Source organism: Lactuca virosa, chromosome 8 (genome assembly GCF_052849685.1).
Source record: "Lactuca virosa cultivar CGN04683 chromosome 8, Lactuca_virosa_CGN04683_v6, whole genome shotgun sequence".
NCBI classification, from domain to species: domain Eukaryota; kingdom Viridiplantae; phylum Streptophyta; class Magnoliopsida; order Asterales; family Asteraceae; genus Lactuca; species Lactuca virosa.
This window is the reverse complement of record NC_136433.1, coordinates 371,613,653-371,634,831: the sequence shown is the minus strand read 5'-3', so window position 1 is coordinate 371,634,831 and position 21,179 is coordinate 371,613,653. Positions and strand designations below refer to the sequence as shown.

At 35.7% G+C, this 21,179-nt stretch overlaps 1 protein-coding gene across 1 annotated transcript; it reads right to left on the bottom strand.

Moving 5' to 3' along the window:
• Positions 1 to 1,306: 1,306 nt before the first annotated feature.
• LOC145129730 (nucleobase-ascorbate transporter 6-like) lies at positions 1,307 to 6,288 on the bottom strand. The gene is made up of 13 exons (XM_079064506.1): positions 5,598 to 6,288; positions 4,773 to 4,870; positions 4,507 to 4,683; positions 3,684 to 3,860; positions 3,527 to 3,586; positions 3,257 to 3,441; positions 3,072 to 3,168; positions 2,481 to 2,567; positions 2,328 to 2,386; positions 2,155 to 2,246; positions 1,990 to 2,067; positions 1,724 to 1,884; positions 1,307 to 1,619 (listed from the first exon to the last, which is right to left on the bottom strand). Exons 1-13 carry the CDS (start codon positions 5,707 to 5,709, stop codon positions 1,401 to 1,403), a joined length of 1,602 nt encoding a protein of 533 aa, XP_078920632.1. The 5' UTR covers positions 5,710 to 6,288; the 3' UTR covers positions 1,307 to 1,400.
• Between the last annotated feature and the right edge of the window lie 14,891 nt (positions 6,289 to 21,179).

The window sequence follows — 21,179 nt, the reverse complement described above, 5'->3', positions numbered from 1 at the left end:
TTGGGTATGCTAGATAGCCTTATAAGATATTTATTTGAGTAATATATACATATATTTGAGTAATATATATATATATATATATATATATATATATATATATATATATATATATATATATATATATAAAGAGAGAGAGATATGTTCATTATCATTGAGTGTTTTATATATATATATATATATATATATATATATATATATATATATATATATATATATATATATATATATAAAGCTTGTTAACGTCTTTTAGTGCTAACTTAAATCATGATTTGATTCAAATGCTAGTCTAAATACGATACAAAACTGGAAATTGAATATACTTGAAACAAGATGTTTTTACCATTGAGTGTTTCTATCGACTTTTCATTACATGAAATTCTTTCAACTTTTAATTACATGAAACTACGAGGACACTCTGTGATGTGACAGAATCGAATCTTGGATTGAAACTGTGTTTTTCATTATACCACAAGGATCATTTTGTAGTTTTCTCAAAACAAAATGAACAATAAATATGAAAGCAATAACAAAATTGTCATTTTACATACGTTTCACATGGTCCCTCTCTAGCGATGATATCCCCGTTTAATATGATCCTTTTCTAACGATGTTATCCCGGGAAGCAAAAACATAACAATAAATCTTTTTCAAATACGGTATAAGTAAGAAATGAAAAAGTTGACCAAATCCATAAACCGAATAAACAATAGCGTAAAATTTATAATTTTTTTTAGAACGACTAACACACATCCTCTGAATTCTACTCCTGAACTACATATTTGTCCACCATGAGATTTAAATCCTCAACCTTTTAGAGAAGTGACACATTTTCAAACACTTGATACCGTTAGCTAAGAGCCATTTGGTTGTAATTTACTATTTACTCTATAAAAAGATAAGTACATATAATTTGATATATGTAGTACTAGTTTATTTTTCCTCAACTAGCATTAAAAAGTCTCCCTTCTCTACACAAACAGAGATACTATGATGGTTCATGGATGATGAAAAATTAATTGTTGTTTTTTCGTTCTGGATTGGTATTTCTTGAGGATATATTAATTTGAAAACCCATACATCAGTTGTTGTATCAGGGATTAAAAGTATTCTAGGTATAGTAATTAGGTTAACATGTCTTAATCAATCTATTTACTTGTCTTTTGTTCTCTTGTTACATTTTATAACACAAAAACTTCTTCTCCAAGGTGGTTTTTTAGAGTCTTGAAAAAAACCAATGAAATTCAAGAATGCAAGGAATGCCCAAAAGGTTTGGACTTTTTGTAAGATGGGCACCATAGGCCAAAAGTTGATCAAGATTTAAAGATAGAATATGCATAAAGATCAAATATTCAAAACAATGCACTATGCAAAAGTAACAAGAATAAGATCCCTTTTTTCAATCAAACCGAAGGGAAAAACTTGTTGAGATTAAAGGGCAATGAGTAAAATTCTTCACTCCTTGTATCTGTCTTGAAAGATCTATATTTGTCCCACCAATGCATCCCTCTATCCTTCCTTGTTGCAGCATCTTTCTGCCTTAATGTTACATCTAGCAACATGGCCAATAATCCACCCACAAATGCTTCCGAAGAGAAAGGCACATTTATCATATCATTCCACTGAAGAAAGAAAAGGAATAAAAAGGGTTCTCATTAGTGTAACTTTGACTTTTTGTGGTCAAACTTGGTACATCTCAAATTAAAATTCGATGAACACTTCTTACCCATCTGGCTTTCGTGTGGACAGGACCATAACCCTTTATCGCAGTGTACTCATTGAAGTATTGTGGTATCGATAACCCCATAAAGATCGAGAATCCAAGAATGAATTTTACTCTGAAACTGTTTAAATTACAAAATTGGAGAAATCCAAGACCTGCTGAGCCTGTTTTCATTCAAATATTTCAAGAAAATAATCACCAGATTAACAGATTAGCAGAAAATTTAACCTAAACTGCAACTCGAAAATGCTTTAACGTTTAATGCGTACCAACATAGGCGAAGAACAGGCAATACAATGCTGCAACAATCGGCGCGGGAATCGATGCAAATACAGCCCCAAATTTTCCTGCAAATCGAGTTCAGTCATCAAGAAATTACGAAACAGAAAGATGAATCGAATGCTTATGTAGAATAACGAATGCTTGATTATTACCAAGAACAGAGAAGAATATCATGAAACCAGCAGAAATCTGGACAACCCTTCTGCTACCAACGCGTGTTAAGCCAAGTAAGCCAGCATTTTCGCTGTAATAGATTTGATTTTAAGAATCTTGCAAAGAAATCTTGACAATTTTATCAATTAAACTGTAATAAGTATAAGCTTACACTGATACGGCTGAACCATTTCCTGTTCCAAAGATTCCAGAAAACAAAATGCCGACTCCCTTTAGAAAGAAAAAAGATAAAGAATCAGTCGAAATCATGGATGGAATTGGGTGGTGGAGTGGCGGGGCTACGGCGGAGTTAGTATTCCGGTACCTGCCAACCAATGCCACGGCTAAGAACCGAAGGCGGCATAGGCGTTGCACTCGCGTATCTAGCAACTGCAATGAACGCGCCAGTAGACTGTTTTGAAAAATCCAAAAAAGAACCCATTAAAATCGAATAAAATGAATATTTCTTATATGTAAGAGTAAATTTTTTTCGAATGGTCCCTATGGTTTGGGGTAATTTATGCACTTGGTCTCTAACTTAATTTTTTAACTCGGGAGATACTATTATTTGTTTTTGTTACGTGTTTGGTCCCTACTGTTTATTTTTTTTACGCGCTTGGTCCCTGTTTTATCTAAAAAGACTATTATTTAAATAGGAAAAAATGATACGGTATGTAAGGTAAGGCGAGGGGGTGGGATTGGAGGTGTGTTTATTTAAATAAATTAAAAAATTAAGGGCAAAAATAATTTTTTTAGGTAATACAGGGACCAAGCGCATAACAAAAACAAACAGTAGAGACCTTCCGAGTTAAAAATATAAGTTAGGGACCAAACCCGCAAATTACCCTAAACCATAAGGACCATTCGTGTAATTTACTCTATATGTAAATACAAGGTATAGTTTAAAGTTAACAACCTCGACAAGAGATACGAATGAAGCAGCCATCATAGCAAAAGCTTCTCCAGCATCAAATGTTGGAGCTCCCCATTGAAACGGATAAGGAACTCGTATCCTATAAAAAAAAAAAAAAAACATTTTTTTAAACAATTTGTGGAATTTAAGAATACATAAACAAAATTCGATGAAAAAAGATTGTATACCAAGGAGCAGCGCCTATGATTCCAGCACGATCGGTTCTACAACTGTATTGAGTTGTGTCAGATTTGTTCTTGTAGGCCCCACCAACAGTGAGTAAGTGAGCATATATCCACACAATCACCACAGAAAATAAGACAGCAAATCGATCAAATATATGACTCTTTCCACTCATAAGATGTGGTATATACTGCAATAAAAACATCATTGTAGTTTAACACAATAGCATTCTAATTTCATTTTTTTTCTTATTAAAACATTTTATTAATAAATACCTGTGAGAAAATCAGCAGAAACACGATTTGGGGAAGTCCAATCTCGATGCATTTAGCAACCTAAAGAAAATGATACAAGTATATAAAACTAAAAGCAAGAAAAAGAAGATATTAATTATAATTTATAAAAGTGAGATGTTATGAAATTGTATTATACCAAGGGAAAACCAAACTCGTATAGCCCATATCCAGTTAGAGCAACCAGTGGAACTGCTGACAATGGACTCATGAACCTTGTGATATTGCGCCAAAGTCCACTAAAACCAAGCACAATTTGAAGAGTTGAGGCCACAATAAGAGCACCTTGTGTACCTCTCATAATTCTCTCAAATTTCTATATAATCATCAAGAAATTGGGATTAAATTGGCTTAAATCTTGAATAAAAATCTTACTTATAGGCCCCATTTGTTTTTCATGACAAAATGGAGAACAAAAATTGCAACGTTTCGTCCACCCAAAAAATGGATAAAAATTGTAATATTTTGTCCTACCCAAAAAAAAAGTGGGACAAAATATGCAACTTTTTTACTCTAATTAATGTTAAATACGTTTAAAATAGCAACTTTTTGTCCCAGAAAAAATATGGGACAAAAATTGCAGTTTTTTGTCCCACCCAAAAAGATGGGACAGGTGGTTACTACTATTAGAATAGTAACTACCTAGTTGATGTCAGATGGACAAAAATTACAATATTTTGCCCTATCCAAAAAGATGGGATGAGACAAAAATTGTAGTTTTTTGTCCCACCCAAAAAGGTGGGACACGTAGTTACTACTACTAGAGTAGTAACTACCTGAGTTGATGTCAGATGGACAAAAATTGCACCATTTTGTCCCACCCAAAATGATGGGAGAGGTAGTGACTAATACGTAGACGTCAGTTGGACAAAAATTGCTGATTTTTATACTATCTAAATATATTTTTTATGTGTAAAAGACGTAAATGCCCTTACTAAATCTTGAATAAGGTTTAGTTTTACCTCTTGAGGATCGACAATGTCAGCATATCGAGCAGCCAAGATGATTGAAATGGTTGTAGGGATGAAAGTAAAGGAGCCTCCAATGACGGCTGGCAACCGAGTTCCAAAAAGTGTTTGTGTTAATGTGTTGATGCCAGCAACAAAGAGTAGTGTCTGAATCATTTTGGCTTTTTCTTCCTTAAACAAACAAAACCCATGTATCCAATCAAATTATCGACTAAAAATAAAAACCAACATTGCAGTTGAGATCTTGTGAAATGACTTACATGCCCTCCACCCATTTGGGGAACGAGAGTGGTGGGAATGAGAACGGTTGTTCCAAGCATCACAAGATAATGCTGAAAACCTAAAAGTATTGCCTCGGCTGTTGCAAATTCAAGAAAATGTCAATTAATAATAAGAAAGCGAAGGATCAAGATTAGGAGATAGGGGCATTTTGGTAATTTTATGTAAACAAGATTTCTATCTTGGAAAAGCATAAGATGAAATGATGAATAATTCGACTTTTATCTCAAGAGGGTTTTCTTTGTTAATTAGAAAAATTAAAAATAAAAACAGAAAAATCATTTCGTGATAATTAATAGTTAATTTTCACACAAATGAGAACTAAAATACACACAAACATAAATTTTATCAAAACACACGCACAATAAAACACATAATGATTGAGTTTAAAGTTTTAACCATCATTCTTCGTTTTACATTAAAATTAATCTTTTTTTTTTTTTTTGTAAAAAAAAAACACTGATTTTGCAAGAACGTTCAATTTTGTTGAAGTTATGATCAATCAATCTAGCTTTTCTTTTCCTCCATAATCAATAATCCTTGCAAGTTAACAATTTTGCTTTGAACGCAATATAAATAATAAAAAAACGTAATCATGATCCAAATTTTACATGGTTTTGTAATTTTGTTTTTGCACAACTCCTGAATGTTTACACATAAGGGTTTTTACTGATCAAACCCTACATGAGATAACACAAAAAAATGCTAGAAACCCATGATAAAAATGAGAAAAAACATTAGGAATACAAAGATAAGTATGTGTTTGAAGAAGAAGAAGAAGAAGAAGAAACAGAGCAAAAACTTACGCCATGGTGGTGGACTTGTTATGCAATAAGAAACATTCGGAAGCTGATCTTTAGCAGGATGCGGCTGCAACTCATCTTGTTTCGGCGGTGGCGCTTGCCCTCCTCCGGCCATCTCTGTCGTCTAAAACCTTTTTCTTATGAATCCAAAAAAAACCCACAAATTTCGACACGATATAACCTTGATTTCAACAATATGACACAAAATCTTGAAAAGGGTATCACTCAATCCCCATAACCTGTTGTTTCCTATCTAAAAAGCATAAATAAATGGATTACAATACCACGACGCAAATTTCTGTGGAAAAAAATGCGAACTTTTTCTTGAAATCTTGGTTGTACACAATGTGATGACACAAAAGATTAAAGAATGAACACCCACTTGATAGAACTCTTCACGAAAACATGGTGGAACTGGTTTTGATAATTTTTTAGGAAAAAAGGGAAAAAGGGGTGTGAAACAGAGTTAAGAAATAGAGAAAGATGAGAGTAAGGAACCAAAGAAAATCAAAATACTATCTTTATGAGGAATATTTTGGTTCTTTTTTGAATTCAATTGGTTTAGGGTTTTGAGAGTGTTTTACTTTTGATTCTTTAGAGTAAAGAAAAAGTTGTAAAGCATCTCACTCTCTCTCTCTCTCTCACTCTCTCTCTATCTTCCCCACTGCCAACTTTACTCATCTGTGCACTTTGTACAGTCATGCACAAGGAAGCCATTCAAATGGCTTTGCTTTAATGATTTGTACTGATCCTATCACCTACCTGAATAATAAATTTTTCAGTAAATTAAAGTCGTAATTTTAAGACATATCTTGTTGCATTTACATCATATAATAAGAAATGATTCCTTCGTATGCACTCAAAGAATTCGGTTTTGTTTTGTATATGCCCAGAATCGTATGATAGTTGTGAAAATCATACATAATGGTCAATGACTCAATGGTATCGAATAGTACACAACAATTCATGCGTTATATAGTTGTATCATACAACATTTTAAAACACCAATTGTTGTGTACGGAGAAAAATTGTTGTGTACGGATTAGCTCCATATCCAATATTATGTTTCATTTATTGAGAGATAAAATGTTTGTTATCATATAGCCATTTGTGTTTTTTTAGTATGATGTTTGTTTATATTACACGTTTGAATTGTGTGTAGTTTGTTTAATTACCAAACAAAGTGATTTCTTAAACGGGGAAACAAATTAAAACCCATCAAGATCTAAATGATGGGAGATCATTATTCCAAAAAATGAAATCCACATTAAATTTTATGATTTAGTGATGTGCACAATAATTGTAATTAGAGTGTTTGTAATTAGGAATCAAGAATGTTGTAATTAGGGATCAAGAATGTCGTGGAGAGCTGTGGTGGCCTCCCTACAGGCCGAGGAACGTTTTCTAGAAAAAAAATGAAATAGTATGTAAAGTAACATTGACATGTAATGTGAAAAAAAAAAATATACCGGCGTTAGAGAGTAGTATTTTATATTTTTATATGGATGATTTAAATTCTTAAATAAAAGAAACATCTCCTGTAAATGATAGGTGTGACCTTTGATGTAACCATTATGATATGTTTGACAACTATTTTTTTTTTATAGTGGGTTTAGGTTATTTTTTATCATTAAATTTTTTTGAATATTTTACTTTGTTTATTATATTTTGTTTAAGTTATCATTTATTATTGAATTTGTTTATTTTGATCACTCTAACCAGTGATAACAAGTGTATAACATCGAATAATGTTGTCAAAGTTGTAATTAATTATTTAACTTTTCTTGGTGTTTTATTTTAGTTATTATACTTTGTTTAAGCTACCATTAGTTATTGAACTTGTTTATTTTTTTTTTCATTTTAGTCACTATTTTTTATTATCATTTATAAAAAAAAATTAAAAAAACTAATATTTTTTTCCTTTTTCTCCATAACTAAACTTGTTACATCAATTATTGTAGTGTAAATTATATGAATAATCTTTTTGATTCAGGGTAGCGTACACATTTAGTCCTTAGCTTTTTTAACTTGAACGTTCTCAATGGTTTTAAAAAAGACTATTTTGCCCTTATTCACCCCATCACTCTGGTTGTTGGTAGAAACACACTCAGTCATCATCATTATGTTTTGCATGAAGCAATTGAAAACATTAAACGTATATGTTACCCTAAATCACAAGGATTATTCATATAATTTACTCTTAAACAGTTGATGTAATAAGTTTAGTTGTGGAGAAAAGAAAAAAAAATTGTAGTATTTTTTAATTTTTTGATAAATGATAATACAAAAATAGAGTGACTAAAATGAAAAAATTAAGTAAGTTCATTGACCAATGATAACTTAAATAAAGTATAATAACTAAAATAAAACACGAAGAAATGTTCAATAACTAATTATAATCTTGACAATGTCGTTCGATGTTATAGACCGGCTACCACCGGTTAGAGTAACCAAAATGAACAAAAATAAACAAGTCCAACGATCAATGGTGGTTTAAACAAAATATAATGATCAAAATAAAACACCCAAAAAAGTTCAGTGACTAAAAATAACTTAAACATTTTTATATTTTCAAAAGCCTTTAACTTTTAGTTTTTTTTTTTTTGAAACAAAAAAAAATATAAAACTTTGTTCGAAAGTATGATTTTATTATTTTAAACAAAATGCTCATATTTGAGAGCTTTTATCTTTTATCTATAATGTCATTTTACATGCATTAAAAGGAAAGTAATTAAATACTTATATATAAATAAAAGTTACAACTTTTATTCATTTGTTACGAGCAAACACCTTATAGGGTAATTCATGAGAATGTTAATAATACTTGTGTCTCATTTTCTATGGACACATTTTTATGAAATCATTTTAGTAATTCCTACGTAATTTGGCAAATAAAAAAGTATTACCTACCCAAATGCAAGTTTATAAGTAAGTAGATAGGGATTGAAGCATTGACACTCAAATGTGTCATTCCATTAGAAAGAGAATAAGATTCAAAGCAAAAAGGTTTAAAAGATGGAAGTTGTGAATAGTGCTTTTGCTTAGACACCAAGGACACAGGGAATCAAGAACTTTAGTACCCGATGTTTGGTTAATCATAATGAAATTTTGTGCTTGTGTTTTGTCCGTTTTCCACAAAAGACACAATTTATCCGGTTTATATGAAAACAACATTTATTACAAATTCCATGAATTAAGAAATAAATTACCTTTATTTTGTGATATAAAAAAACCTTCATCGCTAGCTTATGGTTAGGTCTGACAATGGAGCGGGTTTTGACCCTGATCCGATCCGAATCCGTAAAAATTATAAGGGTTTGGATTGTGATTTGTGATTCGTTTACCCGTTAGCGACTCGTACCCATTAACCCTTTTACTAAAAGGGTCGGGTATGGATCACTAACGATCCAATCCGTTTATAACCCGCCCCGTGTATATTTTAATAATATATATTTATTATTTATATTATATATTGTGATTTCTATTTGTTATTTTGTTAATTACCATTTACCATTTACGGGATAGGATGGAGTCATGGAATCGAGGAGACATTCTCGAGGACATATTCTTGACTCCGATAGTAGACTTAAGCCTTTAGTCTTTACGTTCCAAATTACCAATTCCAACTTCCGATCGTTGTTTTGTTCAAAGAAATCTAATGTAGTTGCTACAAGCAAAACCGAGTTGGGGTTTTATTTAGAAGAATCTTTATTTCGAAGAAGCGAGTCTTTTGATGTCCTAGATTGGTGGAAAGTCAATAGTGCCAAACAGCCTACTCTTGCAAAGATCGCACATGACACATTAGCCGTTCTGGCAACTAGTGTTGCATCCGAGGCAAACATTTAGTAGTGGAGGAAGAATAATTGATGAATGCCGTTCATCCTTGGTACCTGAAACTGTAGAGGCGTCGGTGACTACACAAGATTGGCTACCCTCGAATAAACAAAAAAGTATGTTGCTTTAACTCTAGAAGCCACTTAATTTTATTTACTTGAAATCACTTAATATTTACTTGTATGTGGTTACTTTTGTACAGGTGCTTAGTGAGTTGAATGGTCGGATTCTTGATTTTTTGAAGATGCATCTCAAGGTCTACGTTTTGTCATGCATGTTTGTTATAGTTAAGGTTTTAAAGTACGGAATTGCGCCTCGAAGCGTTTTCCCTCTGCCTCACGAGGCGTAAGCCTCGAGGCGGAGTGACGTAAGCCCAAGGCAGAATTTTATATATATATATATATATATATATATATATATATATATATATATATATATATATATATATAATAAAATACTAAAGTTAGTAAACAAGTTCAAATCCATTAGTTATAAAAAAGACATTCAAAAACATAAAAAGTCTAAAACTGCAAAAGACACCGCCACATAGGAATCACAAAAGTTAGTAAACAAGTTCAAATATAATAATCAGCATCATTCGCATCACTTTCTAACGGGTCACCCTCATCTTCTTGAACCTATTCATCCTCGTCAATCAAATTTACTTGAACATCTTTCTTTTTTCTAGTTCCACTTCCTTCCCCAATTGTCCCGCCACCTCTAGGTCTTCCAGTTACCCTGCCACCTCTAGGTCTTCCAATTGCCTCGCCATCTTTCTCCCCTAATTCCCCGCCACCTACAATATCATCTTCCTCATCATCACTTGGGGCAGCTATCCACTCATTATCCGACAATACATGTTCAACAACTAAGGGGTCATCTTCTTTTAATTTAGTCCTCTTAATGAACTTTTGCTTCAACTTTTTATTGTACATGATGTAAACCAAGTTGTTCATTCTTTCAGTGTTTAACCGATTACGTCTCTTTGTATGGACTTGATTGAACGTACTCCAATTACGTTCACAAGCTGAAGCGGAACACGTAAGACCCAAAACCTTTATTTCGAATGACTTGAGTTCCGGAGCATCGTCTCCATATTCCCCCCACCATGTAACTATATATGTTTATAAAAAAGTTAATAAGTAATGTAATTTATATAAAATAAAAACTATAACTATAATAACAAAAATAGGTAATAATATAACAAAAGTAGGTAATAATATACCAGGTGGACGTGTCTCATATGTCGATAAAGAACCTCTATATCCAAATAATCCTCTTTTTCCTTTGTAAGCAACGAGTTAATCTTCAATCTTCAAATAAATTGTCATATCCTTCACGAGCCTTTCCATGACATCATACAATCATCGCTTAATCTCCGGATGCTCGGAAACATTGGGACTCCATCGATATTGTGGATTTAAGTAGTAGGCAGCCGTGTGCAAATCACGATGCATTTGCAACTCCCATTTTTTTATCGATAATGTCCCAGATCTCTTTATAAGAAGCGAGGTTGTTATCCAAGTTCTTTGCTATTTTTTCTTTGCACTCGTCCATCGCCCCATAAATAAATCTCATTGCTGGTGTTTGCTCCCATCAACAAGCCTTAAAACTTGAACAAGTGGCATTGTGGTTTTCATGGAATAAACCACACAGGCCAAAAATTTCTTTCATCCATAATTATATTTTTTTTATCTCTCTACCATCGAGTATCTTAGCCCAAGAAGATGTCACCCATTCATTTGAAATAAACATTTGTTGTAAGTTTTGTTTCGAGTCGTAAATGCTTTGTATAGTCAGAAAAGTTGTGGCGAATCTCGTGGCGGCCGGTCGAAGTAGATCTTTCTTCAGAATCTTCCGGGATAAACTTAACACCCACTGATGGTTGTAGATGAAATTGCTAACCTTTTTTGTTTTAAGCAAAACATTTTTATGTTGAGTTAAATCACCATTTTTTTCAAGCATCAAATCGATGCAGTGAAATGCACACGGGGTCTAATACAAGTTTTTTCTCTTCTCCATTAACAATGCTCCAACAGCTTTGTATGCACTAGCATTGGCGGTCACTACTTGAACAACAATATCTTCCCCGATCTCTTCAACAACTTCATCAAGCAACTCGAAAAAAATTTGAGCATTTTTTATGCAATCTGATGCATCAATAGTTCTAAAAAAAACAGTTCCAAATTGATTGTTGACCAAAAAATTGATCATACTATGGTTTCTCATGTCTGACCAACCATCTGATAACAAGACACCTCGGTTGTCTTCCAAGTTACTTTTATGTCATCCACCATTGTTGTCGTTGTCTTGACTTCTTCTTGAAGGATCCAAGTTCTTGACTCATGCATTGAAGGGGGTTTCAATCCGCGTCTATAGTTTCCAATAGAATGTACCATATTAGTAAATGATGGACTACTGGATACATTAAACAAGATTCCATTCTCGTAAATGAACCTCCCAATATCCAAGCAAACTTGGTTTCGATGCTCTTTAGCATTCGTCGGGGTCATTCTTACAGGTCCTTGACCATCTCTTTCATCATCCTGTCCCTCCACCATCCATCTATCTATTGGTCCACTAACACCCTTAGAGTTACAAGTTGTAAATGAAGGATCAACACTTTCACCTATGTTGTAGTATGCCCCACTTACCACATTTTCTTCAAAGGCCATTCGAGAAGCTAATTTAATAGCCTGAAATGCTTTCAAAAATTGAAGCATTTCCTCTTTCACTATATCTAGAACATTAGGACAAGGCTCTACATCTTGGTGTGTACAAGCAATATGATTTTTCACTCTCTGAACCCCTCCCTTAATGATTTTGCTACAATAGTTACATTTTAGATATTTGTAAGCCTTTTTCGGACCCTATTCTATTATTTCTTCACTATGCCTCCAAGCAGGATCCGACCTTCCACTTCCACCTTTACTAGACATCCTCACTGTAAATAGAACGCAACAAAATTAGATATGAAAAACATTTATAATACAAATTGTTTTGATAGAAGAATAAGAACATTCAGATGTGAAAACAAAGTTCATACAGTCAATGTAGTTTGTCATTGTAGTTACACAGTCCCAAAGAAATCATGCTTAACAAAATAATAATAATAATAATAATAATAATAATAATAATAATAATAATAATAATAATTACAAAATGCTTTTGAAAGAAGAATAAGAACATTTATGTAACGCCCCGATTCCCGAGTATCGATTTATGGTTATAAATTCTCATGATTTCAAGGTCTACTCGACGAGTTGGTGGCCTGACTCGCCGAGTAGCAGCGGGTTGGTCCGCGAGTTTAAGTGACCTACTCGCTGAGTCCAAGAAGGGAATCGACGAGTAGGAGTTGGAGGATGAAACCATAAATCTCAGGGTATTGCACCCTATTTAAAGGATCATTGGCCTCCCCCAGCCTCCCCTTTACTGCTTCTTGTCCCTCTCAAACCCTAATATGTGTGTGTGTGCTCCATTGTGTGTTTCAAGCCTTGGGAGGAAGATTCTTGGAAAAGGGAGCTTGAAGATCAAGTAGCTAGCAGCAAGGAGCTTGTGTGGACCTGAAATCTACCTCAGATAGCACCATTTGAAGGTATCAAGTCGTTACCTTGACCTTCTTTCCTTCTAGATCTCCTTTGGGTTGAAGTTTAGGGCTTTTCATCATGTTATGAAGCTAATCTTGGGTATGAGCTAGGATCTGAAGTTGCAACTTCAGATCTGAACTCTTCTTGGTCTTTAGATCCATAAAGCTTACAGTTTTAGCAAGTATGAACCCTCCCTTTTGAGTTAAACCCCATTTCAAGTTTATATTTGGCATTATGAGTCATTAGAGCCTTGCATACACGTAAAGTTTGCAACTTTACGTGATAAACATGCCTTGGGAAGCTGGATCTACAATATGGAGCCTTGGCATGGCTTAAAAAGCGTATGTATGAATGATGGATTGAAGGGACTCGGCGAGTCGCAAGGTCGACTCGGTGAGCCGTATGAAGATGGTCATGAACGCGACGAGTTGATGAACAACTCAGCGAGTCCGATGAAGATTGCCTTGGGCTCGGCGAGTCAGTCGAATGACTCGGCGAGTCGGCTAGGGTTTTCTCAGTCTTTGGACACGTATGAACTCGGCGAGTTAAAGGAAAAGTCGACGAGCCAACCAAGGATTTCACGACTTCTCGAGTTCAGGAAGGACTCGACAAGTCGGTGAACTGCACTCGACGAGTCGAGTCAACATGGACTGTTGACTTTGACTGTGGACTTTGACTTTGACCAAGAGTTGACCAGTTGACTTCTGAGGGTATTCTGCTAATTTGGAAATTTATGAAAAGGGTCTTATCGTAACTATAGGTGGTGGAGTTCGTGTTGGTGATCCGGGAGTTGAGCTTTCTGTTGGATATAGTGTCTAAGTCCATAACTTTATTTGGTATGAACTTGACCCGACCCGGCATGGTCCATTTGGGTTGCATGGCATTGCAATACTTGGATAGACTAAATGAGAGAATAAGGCACTTATGATTATTAATATATTATAAGTTCTAATATATTAATAATAGTATTATTTAATTAGTATTGATCAAGTATTAATCTAGTATTAATTTGGTGATCAAAATGAGACTAATTAAATATATAGGGTTGATTATGAGAATCATCAATTCTTTTATGGTGGATTAATGATCCATGGTTTATGGGTTTGGTTGTAACCATATGGAGCTCCATGGATAGTCCATGGGAGTTACAAACCCATGGGTCATGAGAAATGAAGAGTCATGACAATTAGGGTTTACATTTGTAACTCCTAATTATGACACACTATAAAAGAAACCTTATAGCATGCAAAATGTGCACTAAGTGTTTCTAGAGAGGGCATAACCGATTTTGAGGCTAAGTGACATTCTCTCAAGTTATTCCAAGTTTTGTGGTGTTGTATGAAGCATTTGAGGCACAACATTTGGGGTGCTAGGCTCACAAAGTCTTGAAGGAATTCAAGCAACAACAAGGTATGTATTTCTACTAGTCTTTATGTTTTATGAAATCCCCATGCCATGCTAGTTAGGAAATAACCTTGAAAAAGAAATTTGCATGTATATAGAGAAAACATAGATTCAAGGTTATTAGGGTTGCATGTACACTTAGGAAGTGTTAGAATGCTCAAAACCCATCAGTGGTATCAGAGCCAAGGATTGTTTTCTGTATACTTGATGCAAAACTACTTAAAAATCGAAAAATCTGCACTCTGACGACTGGACTCGCCGAGTTCATGGGGAGGACTCGCCGAGTCCATGAACAAATTCATCCTACTCGTCGAGTAGGATCATGCACTCGACGAGTAGGAGCGTGTTGGGCAGTTTTTTCGAGTTTTGTTGCTGGAAATGGATTAAAATCATTATCCCAATCTGTTTTGGACTTGTAAAATCTGTTTTTCAAAATGATAATGATTATGTTAACCCATTTTACATGAATTTTATCAATTTTCAAGTATTGTATATGTTTATATGATTTCTTGAAATTGCTTGACATGAATTTGTGTTCTTATGAGTTTTAGAAGATCATAGGAATTATGTGTAACCTCCATGTGTGTTTAATTCATGATCTTAATGGCAATGATGGTGTCCATAACTTGTCCTCAAGTTATGGATAACCAAAAGTCACTTCTTTAAATTGTGATTAAAGAACTAAAGAGGTTTCATAAAATGAAGAGTCTTCATTTTTATGAACCATTAAAACTCATAAGTTACAAATTGAAGAGACTTGGAATAGTTTCAAATCTTGCCCTCAAGTTTTGGAATTTGAAAAAGTCTTACACTTTAATACTTTAATTCCAAATTAAACCTTAGATTTTTAAAAAGTTTAAAAATCAACACTTATACTATTATTATAATTTTATTATATAGATATGTATAAGAATATGTCATTCTTACCGCAAGTAGGCCTCATTCACGAAGCCGGTCTATAAGGGGGGTATAAGGTTGTTGCCTATAAAATGGTGACTTAATGGGTGTCCACTCTCACCCACCGCTTCCTTGATCGGTGGAGGGTCGTTAGCCGAACGGGTAGGATACGACTTTAAATACTCATTAAAAGTATAATGAATTATAAAGTAACTATACATTATAAATTCCCAATCTTAGTTACTTTAGGAAAATGTGAAATTGGTGCTAGCCCATAAAATTACACTTTGTACCTTACCAAGTCGTTAGTGGAGCGTGTGTGGTTAACCGGCACACTAACATGGACTAGTAAGTGTGGCAAAGGGTAACTTGACTTTATTATAGATCGGTGGAGCGTGTGTGGTTTACCGGCACATCGATTAGGTAATATTGTTGAGGGTACCAAGTCAATTTGTATGGTTATTCACACCTTGTTTGTGATCCTCGGCATCCCAGTCACAAACTTGAGAGGGCACAATCGAGATTCAAACATGCCATTGAAAGGTTCAATGTATCTCAAAAGATCTAGGAGTTTCAAAACCAATAAAACCTAATAATAAAATATTTCGTTCTTATGGTGGAAATTGATAAATCGTCATTTACCTACCTTCAAATATTTTATAGTGTGGATTACGGCATCCCTCTTCCAACTATAAATAGTTTGTTGGATCCTAGCCTTAATATTTCATTTGGGTGAATTATTAAGGATTCCTAATCTAATGAAACTTGTCTTTCTTTCCTTTCAGATGTCTTCCAACAATGCTTCTGGCTCAAACCCAACAGGCTCCTTTTCCCTTATGAACTTGTGTGGTAAGGTCATCTTTGATGGATCCAATTTCAATGAGTGGATCAGAAACATCAGAATGATTACCCGCTATGAGGACAAAGAATATGTCCTTGATAGGGAGCTTAAGGTTGTGAATGAAGCCACTGCTACTCCTGAAGAGTTTGCGGAGTTTGTTGCACATGAAAAGGATGTTACTAAAGTAGCATGCATCATGATGGCCACCATGACTCCTGAACTTCAAAAATCCTATGAAGATTTCTACCCTTATGAGATGCACCTGGATCTGATGGAAAGGTACCATCAGAGCGCGCGTCAAGAGAGGTATGAAATCATCTCCTCCATGATAACCGCAAGGATGAAGGATGGTGAACCCATCACCGGTCACTTGCAGAAGATGCAAAGGTTCGTTGACCGGTTGCTGAAGCTAAATGTTGACTTCCCTAAGGAAATGGCGATTGACATCATTCTCCATTCCTTACCTCCAAGTTATGATCAGTTTCGTATGACTTATCACATGAACAAGGAGGAAGTCACACTTAGCAAACTTCAAGGACTCTTAAGGACAGCTGAATATGGCCTTAAGGGTAAAGCGGTTGCTACTTCTACTCCTTCAACAGCCCCTATTCTGGCTATTGGGAAGGGAAAGGGTAAGAAGAGGAAAAGCCCTTCAAAGGGTACCAAGGGTAAGACTCTTGATGGTTCCTCTTCAAGTGGGACAAAGAAAGGTCCCATTACTCCTTCTTCAAACCCAAAGGAAGCACAGTGCTTCTATTGCCAGGATAAGGGACACTTCAAGCGAAGCTGCCCCAAATATCTGCAAGATGTAAAGGATGGGAAGGTTAAACCCACCCATGCAGGTATTTACACAATATTGTCTAACAACTCATCTAATGCTAATTCTTGGGTGCTTGATACAGGTTGTGGTATTCACATTTGTACTGATTTGCAGGCACTAAGAAGAAGTGAGCAAGTGGAGCACGGAAAGATAAACTTAGTCATGGGCAACAGGAAAGCATCACCTGTTACCAAGATAGGAGTTTATTCTTTATTGCTTAATAATGGGTTAATGTTAGATTTGAATAAGTGTTGTTACTCGCCCGAAATGGCGAGAAATATTATTTCTTTTCATGGCTTGTACAAACAAGGTTTTTCATTTTCATTTGATAATAAAAATGGTGCTATTAATGTTTATTACAATGATGTATTTTACTTTAAAGCATTACCTTGTGATGGTGTATATGAAGCTGTGAATGTTGTAGACAATCTAGGGAATAATGTGTTGTATATTGATTCTTCGAATAGCTTGGATAAAGCATCCTTGTGGCATTGTCGTCTTGGACATGTCAACAAGAAGCGCATAGGGCAACTCCAAAAGGCTGGAGTCTTGGAATCATTTGACCTAAAGTCGGATGATAGTTGCGAGTCTTGTTTACTTGGAAAAATGACAAAATCACCCTTCACTGGAACTTGTGATAGGGGTGAAGATTTGTTGGACCTGGTACACACAGATGTGTGTGGGCCCTTCAGAGTTGCTACAAGGGATGCTAATCGCTATTATGTGACTTTTACTGATGATTACAGCAAATATGGATATATCTACTTAATCAAGCATAAGTCAGAAACCTTTGAAAAGTTCAAAGAGTTTAAGCAGGAAGTAGAGAATCAATTGGGCAGGAACATCAAGATGCTCCGATCCGATCGGGGAGGAGAGTATCTTAGCATTGAGTTCCTTGACTATCTTAAGGAGTGTGGGATTGTCTCACAGTTGACACCTCCCAAAACACCACAGTTGAATGGTGTAGCTGAGAGGCGCAATCGAACCTTGTTGGATATGGTTCGTTCCATGATGAGTCGAGCTTCGTTACCAATCTCTTTCTGGGGGTATGCCTTAGAGACTGCTGCCCATATCCTTAATCTAGTCCCTACTAAAAAGGTTGCCAAAACACCTCACGAGATGTGGACTGGGAATGTTCCCAATTTGGACCACATCAAAATTTGGGGTTGTGAAGCTTTCGTGAGGCGTGAGACTCATGATAAGCTTGAACCTCGAAGTGAGAGGTGTATTTTCATCGGCTACCCACAGAGATCCTTTGGTTACCTCTTTTACAGACCCAGTGATAACGTGGTCTTTGTAGCAAGAAGAGGAGTCTTTCGTGAGAGAGAATTTATAAGCCAAGGGGACAGTGGGAGGCAAATTGACCTTGAAGAGCTTCAAGAGTCAAGCGGTGAAGGAACCTCAAATACTATCGACCAACCTGAGGAGGAAACTCATGTTGAGCCGATAGATGAGTCTGTACCTCCAAGACGTTCCACTAGGGTGAGGAACACACCTGATTTTTATTATGGTCATCACATCACCACTGAAGGTGATACATTTATTAGTGATAGTACACTAATAGATTTGGATGAACCTAATAATTACAGGGAAGCCATGGCAGGCCCTGAGCCTGCTAAATGGAAGGAGGCTATGGACAACGAGATTCAGTCCATGTATGACAATCAAGTGTGGAACTTGGTTGACAATGTACCAGGTCGTAAGACAGTTGGGTGCAAATGGATCTTCAAGAAGAAGACCGACATGGATGGGAAAGTACACACTTATAAAGCACGACTGGTTGCGAAGGGCTTTACTCAAACTCCGGGAGTTGACTATGATGAGACCTTCTCACCAGTAGCTAAGATTAAGTCTATTAGAGTGTTGTTAGCCATAGCTGCATTTCATGATTATGAAATATGGCAAATGGATGTCAAAACCGCTTTCCTTAATGGGAAGTTGGCTGAGGATGTTTACATGGCTCAGCCAGAGGGTTTTGTCGATCCAAAATACCCTAATAGAGTGTGTAAGCTTGAGAAATTCATTTATGGATTGAAACAAGCGTCTCGCAGATGGAATCTTTGATTTGATGAGAAGGTCAGAGAGTTTGGCTTCTCTAGGAGTGAGGATGAGTCATGTGTGTATGTTAGGGCCAGTGGGAGTATAGTCAGCTTTTTGGTGTTGTATGTGGATGACATACTTCTCATAGGAAATGACATCCCAACTTTGCAAGAGGTTAAGTCTTGGCTTGGGAAGTGTTTCGCTATGAAGGACCTTGGGGAAGCTGCCTATATCCTAGGGATAAGGATATTAAGAGACAGGAGTAAGAGACTAATTGGACTCAGTCAGAGTACTTATGTGGATAAGGTACTGAAGAGGTTCAGTATGCAAGATTCCAAGAAAGGAGAATTACCAATCCAGAGTAATGCCAAGCTGAGTAAGACTCAGAGTCCGAGTACAGAGGCTGAGATAGCTTAAATGAGTCATATACCATATGCTTCTGCTGTGGGCTCGATCATGTATGCTATGACTTGTACTCGCCCTGATGTGGCCTTTGCTTTGAGCATGGTCAGTAGATATCAAGGGAACCCTGGCAAGGCACACTGGACAGCGGTAAAGAACATTCTCAAGTATCTGCGGAGGACTAAGGACTGGGTCCTTACTCTCGGAGGCAGTGATGACTTGAGAGTGGAAGGATATAGTGATGCTAGCTTTCAGACTAATAGGGATAATTTCCGCTCTCAGTCAGGCTGGGTCTTTATCCTAAATGGAGGGGCAATTACTTGGAAAATTTCCAAGCAGGAGATAGTAGCTGATTCAACTTGTGAATCAGAGTACATAGCAGCAAGCGAGGCAGCAAAAAAGGCGATATGGCTAAAGAACTTCATCGGAGACCTTGGAGTTGTACCAGCTATAAAGGAGCCAATGGAAATTTTCTGTGACAGCGAAAGTGCGGTTGCTTTGGCTAAAGAACCAAGAGATCACGGGAGATCTAGGCACATTGACAGAAAATACCATTTCATCAGACATAGAATAGAAGAAGGACTCCTCGTGGCAAAGAGGGTATCATCAGATGAGAACCCGGCAGATCCCCTCACGAAGGGACTGAGCAGGGTTAAGCATTTACAGCATGCGAGGCGTATTGGGCTGAAGGATGATATTAGTTTCAATAATTAGATTCCTGAAACTTGTCAAATGTAATTGACATTTGATGATAAATAAAAGTTGTTATTTATTTGTGAGTAAGGTGTTACTATCTTGTGTTGATTGTTTACTATGTTTCAATTTTGCATGTTTTTACTTCCAGAATAATTATGTTATTATTCAAACCATCCACAGTCAGTCAAACTTTGGAAGTAAGTATTGATTTAAGACTGTCATGAATTTGGCTTGTATGATTTGTCTAAAGTGCTTTAGACAATGCAATGGTTGCTACAACATTCATGAGTACTCATAAGGGCTGAGTATTGGATCCAACCCACGCTCACTTGCATCACTTCATGGAATTTATCTCGAGTGATTGTGAGACGGTAATATCATATGAATCTTCAAACCTAGAGATATGAGTTGTTGACCATGAGTTGGTTATTCATTGATTGTACGAAAACGCATTGGTAACTCGATGTTATAAAACGTGCCTTTGTGAATAATTCAACAAGTAGTTAGTACAAGCATATCAGTCGAAGTTTATCTGTTCCTTCTAGAAATAGAAGCGATATCTGGGCCCCTCGATGATTTGGTTTTGACTTATGTACCGGGCCCGGTCAGAACCTAATTGATGTGTTCAATTTAGTTTTATGTCGAAACAAATCAGAGATCGAGAAACAAATGCTGGACAATAAGTAAGACCATGTTCCATGTGTTTGTCCGGCTGATATCATGAGAACAGAGGATTATATGATCACTTATCTTAAATGGCGTATCATCATCATCTCAGTTCCGAGAGACTTTGAAAGAGCTACGATTGCTAGTCGGGTTTTGAAGTCATATTTGCAAATATAGTTATTAGACTTATCCAAGTGGGAGACTGTTGGATATAGTGTCTAAGTCCATAACTTTATTTGGTATGAACTTGACCCGACCCGGCATGGTCCATTTGGGTTGCATGGCATTGCAATACTTGGATAGACTAAATGAGAGAATAAGGCACTGATGATTATTAATATATTATAAGTTCTAATATATTAATAATAGTATTATTTAATTAGTATTGATCAAGTATT

Excerpts from the sequence above, each read along its gene's own strand:
- LOC145129730 (XM_079064506.1), bottom strand. The coding sequence starts at position 5,709 with ATGGCCGGAGGAGGGCAAGCGCCACCGCCGAAACAAGATGAGTTGCAG. Across the intron at positions 2,568-3,071 it reads CATTCGTATCTCTTGTCGAG|TCTACTGGCGCGTTCATTGC; the intron begins GTTGTTAACTTT and ends TTTTCAAAACAG. Across the intron at positions 2,387-2,480 it reads GCCGTGGCATTGGTTGGCAG|GGAGTCGGCATTTTGTTTTC; the intron begins GTACCGGAATAC and ends TTCTTTCTAAAG.